This window comes from Bison bison, unplaced genomic scaffold (assembly GCF_000754665.1).
Source record: "Bison bison bison isolate TAMUID 2011002044 unplaced genomic scaffold, Bison_UMD1.0 scf7180017864370, whole genome shotgun sequence".
NCBI lineage: Eukaryota > Metazoa > Chordata > Mammalia > Artiodactyla > Bovidae > Bison > Bison bison.
The window spans coordinates 7,024,001-7,037,147 of NW_011494942.1; the positions used below are offsets into that span (position 1 = coordinate 7,024,001).

At 36.6% G+C, this 13,147-nt stretch overlaps 1 protein-coding gene across 1 annotated transcript in view; it reads right to left on the bottom strand.

Annotated features, from left to right (window-relative positions):
* The window catches only part of ST8SIA1 (ST8 alpha-N-acetyl-neuraminide alpha-2,8-sialyltransferase 1), a 165,051-nt gene that overhangs the window by 44,783 nt on the left and 107,121 nt on the right, over positions 1-13,147 (bottom strand). The window contains exon 4 of the mRNA XM_010855955.1: positions 12,282-12,374. Coding sequence (XP_010854257.1) covers positions 12,282-12,374 — 93 coding nt within the window. The remainder of the gene's footprint in view (positions 1-12,281; positions 12,375-13,147) is intronic.

Consider the following 13,147-nt stretch of genomic DNA (forward strand, 5'->3'; position numbering starts at 1 on the left):
GGTATGGGTCACTCTTCCTCCATTTATTCTTTCCTTCTACCTAATCATTTTTATTTCTCAGTAATTAGCAGGTATTATTTATATAAAAGAAACAGTATTTAATCAGATCTGAGATGTTATTATAGTATTTAACAATAATACACACAAAAAAGAATACTGCAATGAAACTACAACTCAATGATTTTACAACAGTGCTACAGATAGTCCTGCACCAGTCTCTCTTTTTTTTTTTTTTTTTAAATCTTTTAGGCATGCAGCAGGTGGGGTCTTAGCTCCCTGATCAGGGATCAAACCTGTACCCGCTGCATTGGCAGCATGGAGTCTTAACCACTGGACCACCAGAGAAGTTGCCACTAGCTGAACTTCCTCACTTAGATATTTCCTTGATCCATTCTAAGAAACTGGGGAGCCTGGCGGGCTATAGTCCACAGGGTCGCAAAGAGTTGGACACAATTGAGCACACACAAGCAACACAAAAAGGAACCAGCAATTTTTCCTACTTTCACTTTGCACTGTTTGACATTTGATATGAAGACAATCATTTTGCACCCATCTTGGTAACTATTTATAATACAGTTTCATCTACTTGTGGGTATTTTCTTCCTTCGCTTCATTTTGCGGCCTTACAAGAAAATATAGAGTTGCTTTCAGCATTTCTCTGAAATAACTTGTTTATAAATCAAATTGGCAACTCATTGCTGTTTCCATGCCTTCCTTTATACACAACAGACACTCCAACATTTTGGTTATATTTTAAATGTCAACCAAACTTAACATGCAGGACCCACAATGCACAAGGCCTACATAGGCAGTGTCAACTCTGCCTCAGCTTCTAACTGGTCACCAGAGACTGTAAAAGGCAGCTCAGTTTCACTAATGGTATAATATGAAATTGGACTCCTCTGATCAATTATTTTATCTTGTGTGTATCCCTTTTTTTTGCCCTTCCCTTCATTAGTACTTGCAGTGTGTGTGTGTGTGTGTGTGTGTGTGTGTGCACGCATGCACGTTAGGAGCTCAGTTGTATACGACTCTCTGCGACCCCATGTACTATAGCCCCACCAGGCTCCTCTGTCCATAGAATTCTTCAGGCAAGAATCCTGGAGTGGCTTGCCATTCCCTTCTTCAGAGGATCTTCGGAACCCAGGGTTTGTGTCTCCTGCATTGCAGGCGGATTCTTTACTGTCTGAGTCACCAAGGATCATATTTATCAAATATGTTCTCTCTCTCACAAGTGTACATTCCTCCCACGTCAATAATTTACGTCATGACTCTGATCCTTAAGACGCCTGTTCTCATGGGCTGTGGTTGTGTGTGCAGGTGTGAGTCATACAGAGATCAGATATGAGAGCATATCCAGATATCGTTTAAATTAAAATGCATATCACAATTTATAGGGTCAAAGAATAGACTTCTTATTTTTTAAAAGTTCTACTAAACAAATGAAAGCAATTTAGTAATAAAAACTTACAGAGGCATGCTCTTATAATTCAATTCAACCTGTTGCAAGTAAATATAGACTTAGTAACTCTGCTGGGTCAACCCCTTAAGGTTTCTCACTGGAGTGTAACTTACTCTCAATGGACCTGCATGAAAGCATCATGAGAATTTAGGCTACTTCAATATTTATTTATTCATTAAGTACTAATTATTCTTTTTACAGTTACATTTGATCTGACCAGCTACTTAATTCTGAGGATCAGAACTTCATAGATGGAAAGAATGCTGCAGTCCATGGGGTTACGAAAAGTTGGACACGACTTAGCGACTGAACAACAATAACAAGAAGGAAAGAGAAAGGGAAGAAACAAATGGACATTGATGTGATCACTACTCCATGTCAGGAGCTGGGTTCTTATTGCCAGGCTCACTTCTGCTGCTCCTGGTACAATGTTCCCAAAAAGATGCATAGAATGTTCTAACCTTCGGAATTTGGTATATAAAATTTGGGTATCAAGCCAATCCCACTTAGATCTGGAAAAGCAGGAACACACACACACACAGAAAATCAGGGCTTCATTCTATTGTTTGCTCCTCTATTGCTGGAGGAGCTACTATATCATCAAAATGAGTTAATATTAGGAGATAATGTAAAACAACTAGGCTTTCTTTTTAAAGATTTTTTCCTATTATAAACCTTTGCAGCAAAATCAGAAAATGTTGATTTATCTCCTTAGGCACGTAATTTTATATAATTGAAGCAATGCATTTATATATTTATTTTTCACTTAAATAAGCATTTTACCATTTGCTAAAATTATTCATGAACATTATTCCATAACATCACTGCATAATATTCCATCAACATGGACACAAGTTACAAAACCATTGCTATATTTTTGGATATCTAAAGAGTGCAACTATTTTCAAATTACTTACAACATGATATATGTGCTTGCACACACTAGAGATTTTTCTCTTTGTTTTTAGGATAGATTTGTAGAAAAATGATAAAATGTCTCTTTTAAGTAATTTTTGTCAACTTTTCAGAGAATTGATTTTAGCTTTTTGGATCCCCTTTGTTGTACTTTTGTTTTCAAGTTATTCTTTTTGGGTTTCTGTTATTGTTGCTGCTCCTTCTTTCAACTCTTCAAAGATCCTGGGACTTGAAACTGATGCTGTGATGAAGTAAGTCTTGGTAGTCTTCATGGAGGAGTTAAGTTTATTCTGAATAGTCGAGGGATATGAATTGTTGTGACGTAAGGCAGACAGTAGCAGATTATGTTGTCCAAAGATGACCTAGCATACACAAGGATTCCCTTATGGCTCAGCTAGTAAAGAATCTGCCTGCAATGCAGGATACTTGGGTTCGATCCCTGGGTTGGGAACATCCCCAGGAGAAGGCCATGGCAACCCACTCCAGTATTCTTGCCTGGAGAATCCCCACAGACTGTAGCCTTCCAGGTTCCTCTGCCCATGGGGTCACAAAGAGTCAGACATGACTGAGTGGCTAAGCACAGCAGCATACATATTCTTTTTTGGGGGGAGGGGGCTGCACTGGGTCTTCACTGCCACACATGGGCTTTCTCTAGTTGCAGTGCGTGAGTTTCTCATTGCAGTGGCTTCTCTTGTTGAGGAGCACAGGCGCTAGAGCACAGGCTCAGTAGTTCCAGCAAAAGGTCTTAGTTGTTCCATGCAGAATGTGGGATCCTACCAGACCTGAGCATGCCCTGCTTTGGCAGACAGACCCCACCACTGGACCACGAAGGAAGTCATATTCTTTTAACAATGTGACTTTGGCACTTCTCCTAATATCAGGAGGATCTGTGCCAGGACTCTTCCGCCTCAACCCTGGATGGGTCTTTGTGGTTGCCTTAACCTAAAAAGTGTGATGGAACTGACCTATACGTCATTCCAATGTGAGGTCATAAAAACACCATGACTTCTGCCCGCCATGTTCTTTCTGGATACTAGCTTTGGTGGAAGCCAACTACCATATAAACAGTGCAACTGTCCTGAGCGAGCATGCTGTGAGAGACCACAAAGAGATTCCTGAGACCACAAGGAGAGAGATGCCCAACCTATCCCAGCTGCTCCAATTCTTCACTATTTCAACTCCAGCCACCCTCTGAAGTTGATTTGATGCATCAGATCTCCCGAGCCTGGTCCTTCCTGAATTCCTGACCCACAGAAACTGTGAAAGACAATAAAACGACTGTTGTTTAAGCCATGGAGAATGACTTGCTATTGAGCAACAAAAACTGAAACAAGAGTTTTAAAAAACATCAGTCTCTCCTCAATTTAAGTGATGCTATTTTCCAGTACAGTCATCCCTTGGTTCCAGGACCCAGTTCATGGATGCTCACAGCCCTTAAACTAGGCTCTCCATATCTGTGGCTTCTACATATCAAATGTAAAGATAACATATAATTATTACTTCATGCAGGTGAGGTTTGTTTAGATCTGTTTATATGTTTATCAACTTCTTTGCATCTCAAATTTTCCTTCTGAAGTAACATTCCTTTTTCCTGAGATACAATCTTTAGAATTTCTTTCAGTGAAGGTTTGCTGATGATAATTAATTTTACTGTTTTTCTAGAAAAGGTTTTATATTATTTGAAAGATAATCTGTACACACTCCTATGTTGATAGCTTCCTTCTCTCAGCACTTGGAAGATCTTGTCCCACTGTCTTCTGACTTCCATTGACTGTTGGAAGAAGTCTGTTTTTAGTCTAATCTTTCTTTTGCAGATAATGTCTTTTTTCCTCTAGCTGCTTTTAAAAGCTTCTTATTATCTTTAGTTCAATTTTACTGAATTGCATTTTTAATTTTAATTTCACCCATGTTTGATACCTTGCTTTCTCTATTTACGGAGTATATTATTCTTTAATTCTGAAGATGTCTCAGCCATTGAAAGTAGTGAAAGTGTTAGTTGCTTAGTCATGTCCAACTCTTTGAGACCCAATGACTGTAGATGGCCAGACTCTTCTGTCCGTGGAATTCTCCAGACAAGAATACTGGAATGGATAGTCATTTGCTTCTCCAGGGGATCTTCCTGACCCAGAGATTGAATTCCAGTCTCTTGCATTGCACCTCTATTTTATAATTCCACAATTCCATTTAAATAAAGATTGGATTTTAGGCCTTCTCATTCCATCCTCCCTGGTGGCTTAGATAGTAAAGTCTGCTTATGATGCAGGAGACCACGGTTCAATCCCTGGGTCAGGAAGATACCCTGGAAAAGGAAATGGCAACCCACTACAGTATGCTTGCCTGGAAAATCCCAGGGATGGAGGAGCCTGGCAGGCTGCAGTCCGTGGGGTCCCGAAGAGTTGGAGATGACTGAGCAACTTCTATTCCATCATCCAAGTTTCTTTGTCTTATCTTCATATTTTCTAGCAAATCTAGCATATTTTCTAGCATATCTCGTATCTAGCAAATTATCTGCTCTATCTCCCAGTTCACTGATACTCTCTTCAGGTATGTCTAATCTGATGTCTGTTCATCTCAACAATTATATTTTCATTTCTAAAATTCCTATTTGGTTTCTTTAAAGCTATCTATGTAATTTTCATGTTTTACTACTGACTTAACTCATGTTTTTTTTTCTATAAGAATTTCATACTTAGTAATATATTGCATCTGAAAATTTCAGTAAGTTCTCAGGCATGTTTATCCACAATTTTTATTTTCTATTTTTTTAATCTCTGAGGACTCTCAATATTGCTAATTTCAATATTTTCTTAAGAGCTTATGTCTGTTTGAAACCCCATACAGATCTACACCCTTTCAGAGGTGTTTCTTCTCTGTCTTCTGTTTGTTCTCTGTAGTTCCAGTTTTAGCATCTGTCTTTTAAATTCCCTTACATCATGGCAGATGTTAAGACAGAATGGCTATCAGTGACTGCCAAAACTTGGTGCAAACACTGATAAGTTGCTCTAAGTTTGGAGAGAAAAGGAAAAAGAAGTCAGCTGGCAGAAGAGACGAGGACATTTTAGGAACACAGTCTGGGGCATGAGTCATATAAAATATTAAACAGAAGTTGCTATAACCCTTTTAAGCTCAAATTATTTTTTAAAAAGTACATCAATAAAACAAATAATTGTTCTCCCAGATAATATCTCCATAATCCCAACTGCTTTGAGTAAAATTAGAGGTGATAACCATTGGATCCCATGGACTGTAGCCCTCCAGACTCCTCTGTCCATGGGATTCTCCAGGCAAGAATATTGGAGTGGGTTGTCATTCCCTTCTACACGGGATCTTCCTGGCCCAGGGATCAAACCTGCATCTCCTGCATTGGCAGGCAGATTTTTTTACCATTGAGCCACCAGGAAAGCCCATATATATTCGCTGAGATCTCAAAAGCAAAGATAAACAATTAGTGACCCCAAGCTGTTCACCCTGATACTACTATCTCTATTATCCTACATGGAAACACACAAACGGAACATTGCTGCTCCTTTTTGTGGCTGCAAATAATAACTTCCCAAGTTGAAGTCTCAAAGTTTGAAAGTGAATTCTTAATATCATAATAAAGCAATCAATTAAGTTCCAGTTTTTATTTGTTTAACCATCATTGGCCCGAATATGTATTGACCTTCTGTTATGGGCAAAATGGCTGAGTTTTCAATTCGATTCAGAAACTGAGAAACAAGCTTTGAGAACTACAATCTCTCCTTTTATATCATGTTAGGATAAAATGACTCAGTTTAGGCCAGTGAATTTTAAACCGATTAAGAGTAATGGAAACCTTCAAAAAGCTGATAAATAATATATAATACATACACATAAATTTTTAAAATAAACTTCAGGAGGTGTTCAGAGATCCCCTTAAGCCCCTTATGAACACTTAGACCACAGAATATCTCTTAATTGGGAGTAACTTCAGGGTATAAGTTGTCCATCTTCTTCAACTCTGTATATTCTGTCCCAGAGTAGATTTCAAACTATATTTGTCGAATGAGCACCTCTGCAACTCTGTTCCTGTAAAGCTCCCATATTAACACTCCTCCCCCCCATGAATTTTTAAACCTCAACCTCTACATACATGTTTTTTGAAAACATTTACTCAAGACTAATCTGATGGTCTAAACAACTATTTTCCAAACTCCACTTTCATAATTTTCCCCTTTCCACTTCACAAAAGAAAGACATACCTCCTATTATCCCAAATATTATAATGATGCATTGCCCCAGAGTGCAAACACCAGCTGGTCACCCAGGAAAGAAATATTGGTAAGGTACACAGCTTCTGAAAGAGTGTCCTCTGAGAAAAGGCAAAAAGATCTTTATAAGAAATAGAAAGAGGCTGTGCCTTATTTTATCTGGGGGACAATTCTTGGAAAGTTCTATACCTTATTTATATGTTGAATAATTAGAATTCAGAAGCGAGGTTATATGCTAACCTTGTAACCATATAAGGTGTTATATGTTAACACTTTACTGAATAGAAGGTAGTCAGTTTTTTTTTTCTGACAGAAAGCCAACTCAACTTAATGAATCAATTTGACAAAGAGCTTTGGCTTTGCTCTAAGGACATGTAGCATACAAAAAGTTAAATCCGCACTGCACTTCAGAGATTTTGTAACCATATATTTAAACATGGACAATGCAGCATGCTCTAAAAGTACATATTTGGCAACAATTTAACTTTATGCCAAAAATATTAGGTAACTTGTAAAAGATGAAGGAAATAATGTTGGATTTAAAAAATTATATTTTAAAAAATATTATTTATTTTTAATTGGAGGATGATTGCTTTATAATATTAATGCTATATTAATGCTGTTTCTGCTATATATCAACATGAATCAACCATAGATATACGTAATACACCCTCCCTCTTGAACCTCTCTTAGTTCTTTTAAAGAGTATTTGAACAAAAATGTTTGCAGACCAATGGGTTAGAGCCGGTATATGTTAATGAAGAGTAAATTCATGAAGAGATCCTTATTGCCTCTACCTGCAAGACCCAGCAAAGGAAAGAAGACGATGACAGCAATGGGTCTAAAAATCCAACAGACCCTGCTGCCACATTAGAATAACCTCACTTCTCCTAGGCCATTAAGGTACAATCCAGAGGGTGACTGCAACTGCAGAGCCCTTTCTAATCTGTGTCCCAGACACCTTAACTAATCCTTTCATTCTGGGTGCTATCAAAAGGAGTTCACTTTCTACCCATTGAACAACAATTTGTTAACAGAGCAGATTTCACGTTAAGTGTTCTTATTTTTACCACACACTCAAAAAAATTAAAAAAAGGACACAAGGAAATTTTAGGAGGTGATTGCTGTTTATGACCTTAATGATGGTGATAGTATCACGAGTGTTTGCATATGCCCAGGCTCATCAAATTGTACACAATAAACATATGCAGTTTTGGGGGTATATAAACTGTGCCTCAATAAAGCTGTTTTTTTAAAAATAAGAATGTATGCTGGACAAGATATCCTGACAAAGGCTATAGCAGAGCTCCTTCTTACTGAGTGAAAATTTCTATTAAAAAATGTGTATTTATTTATTTGGCTGTGCTTATTGGGTCTTAGCTGGGTCACGGGGGATCTTGCATCCTGGTTGTGGCATGCAGGATCTTTAGTTGTAGCATGCAAACTCTTAGTTGTGGCATACAGGCTTATTGGGTCTTAGCTGGGTCACGGGGGATCTTGCATCCTGGTTGTGGCACGCAGGATCTTTAGTTGTAGCATGCAAACTCTTAGTTGCGGCATACAGGATCTTAGTTCCCTGAGAAGGAATTGAACTCGGCACCAACAGTGAAGGTGCCAACTCCCAGCCACTGGACCATCGAGGAATGCCTATTGGCTAATTGTTAAGTATATAAAGTTCTCTAATATTATTGTAAGTGGTATGTTTTTCCTTATTTCACAAAATGGAATTGCTGTATGCATTTTGATTTTGTCTTCAAAAACCTTGCAACATTGAATACATTTTGTTAAATGAAAAACTTTCACTCCCTTTTCCAAAATGACATCACTTGTGAAAACTTAATTGTCTCCTTGTGCAATATATGGCTCATCTGGAAAGATCAGGTGTGCAATGGTCACTGGTTAAGAGTGACTTTGGATTGAGACAAGTCTGGGTGAGGTCCCAGACCGATGAGTAGCAGCTGTGAACATAAGCAGATGACAAAATTTACATCTTGTTTTCCGTAAAAGCACACATTAAGATACTTCCTTATTAGGATTATTCTGAGGATTAAATGAAGCAAAGCACAAAAAGAACACAGAACCTGGCATGCCAAAACACTGACTAAATGTTGACCCGAGATTAATCATAACAACTCTTGCTTGCCTGGTATTAATTTTTTATATTAAATTTTTTCCTTTTAAACACTTAATTATTGTGTTTAAAGGAAAGAAATACTTTGCTTTCTCCTGCTGTAGTTAAAACATTTCTCAAAATCACCATCTCAACCTCTCATCTTGCTCTAAGTCTTGTTCTAGATAAATACTCTTTTTCACATGCTTTTAAAAATCTTATCACCAATTCCACATAGTCAGGTAGAAAAATAGAATCTTTTATCCTTCAATATAATGTACTGAATGTTTCATTTCCCTTCATAAGAACATTTATTTGTTCTTAAAAGTGATTTTATTTCCTACTCAAAATGAGAGTTAAAGTATTATACTGCAGTTATACAAGACACTACCATTTGGGTACACTGGTTGAAGAGTACAAAGGACTTGCCTACATATTTTTTGTTTGTTTGTTTTACAACTTCTTGTCAATCTGAAATTATTTTTAAAAATTTAAATAAGCAAAGAAAAATAATTCTGCAAGTATTCTCTTGATCTTTTGCTCATTCTCTTGTATCTGATATGAATCCTCAATTTTCCCAGAACCTCAATCCACTTAATTGAATTAAAGAGACATCACCATCATCCCTGGTGATTTTCTAATATTTTCCTGATCAGACCTCTCATTCCCCTCAAAAATAAAATAACCACAGAAAACCAAGACTGAGTGAGGGTCAGTAACTAAACTATAAAATAGAAATGTTTCATTTTCTTACTCTTACTAATTCCTTGCTATGCAACATTAGCTATGTCAACAAACAAATCACACTAAAAATAATACAGAGCACTAATTTGGGGAAATTCAGTTAAGTTACTAACTCATAAATTTGACTGGCACTTTTGGTTTTCAGTGATATTTTCAAAACCAACTATTTTAAATATACTCCACCAACAAAAAGGCTTATCATATAAAAATGAACAGAAAATTAAAGTATAAATTTTAGAAAATGTCATTAAGTCCAAAAAAATAGGAGGAATAATCTGCATATAGAAAGAACAAAAACACAAAAGTTGTCTTGATGATAACTAAGAGGACATTATAGCCATAAAAAATGATACGGAAAAATAATTTGGCTCATGGAAAACAAAAACACAATTAAAAAATGGAAGTAGTAGACTACATAGCGGAATGAACACAACTACAATACTTGGGACATAATACACACACACACACACACACACACACACGTATACACACACAAAGCTACATAGTACAAGGAAAGAGTTACAAATAATGGTAATATGCCCAGAAGTTCTAATATCCACCTAATAGGAGGACTAGAAAGAGAGAGCAAACATAATGGAGAAGAAGACATTATCAGGCATCTGAAAGAATGCTCACAAACATGAAAAACAATGCTAATGATAACTAACATTTATATATTGCTTACATATAGCAGGCATAAATAAGCATATATAATATACTGATACAGATATACCCACATATTTACCATATACATACATACATAGTTTAATTCATTATATCTATTATGTAAGAATTATTATCCTTGCTTTATAGATGAGAAAACTGAAGGAGAAGCTGTTAAGTAACTCCGTCAGGCTCACACAGCTGTGAGTGGGTGAGAGGGAAGTGCAACCTGAGTCATCATGCTTTAGTGGACAGACTCCTAACCACTACATCCCAACTACTACATCCCACGTCTTCCAACTCAAAGGAACTCCATTAATGCGTCCAGCAACATTAATGAAAGAAGACCCACTCTAAGATAAAACATGTCTTGGTAAACTTTCTGAATTTCAATGATAAAAGGAAATGTATAAAAACTTTAGTGGAGGAGATAAAGATTTCCCTCAAACAAAAAATGAATAAATTTCTATTAGGTTTCTGACTGGCAACTTTGAGTGAAATGAAACAGTACACTCAAAGTTCTGAAGAATGTAAGAAATATCTGAAAAAAGTTCACCTCATGTTAATTACAGTTATCTACAAATGGTGAGGTTTGGGGTAAATTTTTTGTTACCATCTTTTTCTTCTTTTTCTCTTTTAATTTCTTATAATGATCATATATTTTTGTTGAGAAAATTAAGATCGTTGTTATAAAAATAAAGATATTCAAATGGATTAAATTTCTTAATATAAAAGTGAAACTATAAATGCACTAAAATATTAGCAATAATTAATAAATTAAAAAATATTAGGATAATATTTTCTCATTGAAGTGGATGTGGTAAGGAAGACTCTCTACAGAAAAATTTTTTTGAAGAAAAAGACTAATAAATTTCACTGTATAGAAATGTTGAATTCTGACAGAACATAAGCTAAACAATATGTGTCAGGTTAGAAGAAAACATTAATATTTGCTATATACATAATATAAACTGTTTGTATAAATCAACAGGAAAATAGTTTTTAAAAAGAAAAAAGCACAAAATTAGCAAAAAATACAGGTAATTTACAGAATAAAAAATACAGAGTCAACACCCACTCAGCTTTCTTGTATTCAGAAAACAACGCATATGAAGTAAAAAATCATGTATCATTTTTAACTCAATAAACCGAAAAGAAAAGATGAATAGCACGTAATGTTTTCAATACTGGGAAAAAGGCAGTCTGATGCATTATGGAAGAGGAAGTAATGGTACATTCTGGAAGTGTAATTTCATGGTATCTGTCAAATTAAATGTTGTTTGGTTGTGTTTCTGAACGTCTATTTTATGGGAATACTTACTTCAGAACTGAAACAAGGAGCGCAGCATTGTTTACCAAGTGACACTCAAGTGCTATTCAGTCGGATAAGACTTACTTAGGTGACAAGTGCCTGCGCCCAGACTGTCTGGATATTTTACCCTTAACTGCTGGTGTACATGAGACAGCGTTAAGGTGATGCTCAAGTCTTCTTTTCACAGAGATCAAGAATCTCCACATGAGTAGTCCTTGGAAAAACAGCTCACAGCTCACCGCTGGGCTTCATCAGATAGACACTGACCCCCAAAAGCTCCCACAGCAGCTGCCAAGATTTCTGGAATCGATACTAGAGCAGGAATTTCCCATCTCTTCCCCAAAATCTGACTGGATATCATTTGATGTACTATATTGTATTATCATATAATCACACATTCTTGTACACTCCCACAATATTGCTATTTTCATGCATGCAGATGCAGCAAAGTGGTCATTTCTTTGTCTTTAATAAAACTGATCTGATTTCAGTTCACCAATCAATGCCAGTCAATGAGCTGGGACTGAAGCCAACAAGTTGGAAAGTAGTAGTAATGAGTAAACATGATATATTATTACTTCTTTGAGCAAAAACGGTGGATTCGCATGTTATTTTTTACCATCTCTAAAGGCAAAAAACAGAAACCCAGCAGAAGCATGAAACAGTGTTTGGATTCCCTTAATCCTGCCTAGTTTATTTACAATTCCCTCCTTCATTCTTCCTGCCTGTCCAGATGGTTTTTGTCTGTTTCCCAAGCTGATTTATGTTCACTGTCTTTAAGATGTTAAATACCCTGAAAGCCTTCTTTCTAATTCCTCACAAGCAGAAGTCATAAATTCTTACCTTTGTCGAATTATGCTGGGGTTAGCTGTCACTAAATGACTTTTGGATCCAACATCCTTAGTGTATTCACTTGACAAAGGAGGAAGATTGCATCTAGAAAAACAAAAACAAGTACTTCAGAATGATTTACATACTTTTAAAACAAGTCAACTATCATGGCAAATAGGAATTTACTAAGTCTAGCTCAATTCACAAATAAATGATTTTTGTCACCTCTTCCTTTTAATAGATGTTAGAGGACTATTACAGAATCTTCAGAATGTTGTCATAAAAACTATTTCTGTGTTAGAAGAAAGAAAATGTCAGCAAGAGAGGTAAGAAATCTACTAAAGGAAAGATACAACTAGTGTGAATTTATTCCATTCAAAATATTTTTGAGGTGAGAAGTCAGGGTGCATTAGACTTGAAATGAGCATTTAGGGGTGTGGCCCCGGGCAGTGGTCCCCAACCTTTTTGGGTCCAGGGACTGATTTTCATGGAAGACAACTTTCTCACGAACTGGGTGGGAGGGAGGGTTTCAAGATGATTCAAGCACATTACACTTTGTGCACTTTATTTCTACTATTATTACATCAGCTTTACCTCAGGTCATGAGGCATTAGATCCCAGAGGTTGGGGATCCCTGTGCTAGAAGATACAGGACCTACAGTCCTCTCTGTGGATACCAACAAGCTTCAAGAGAAATGGAAGAATTGTATTTGCTTGTGTTTCTCATTCTTTTCCCGAATTCTAAATTATGAGTACATTTGAGGCAAACTCTGCCACCTAAATCAGTGCATGCATGACCAACGTATGGTTGACTTCCAGTGAAAATCTTTTGTCATCCAAAAAAATGCAGTGATTCTCCACCATCCCAGTCTAAACAA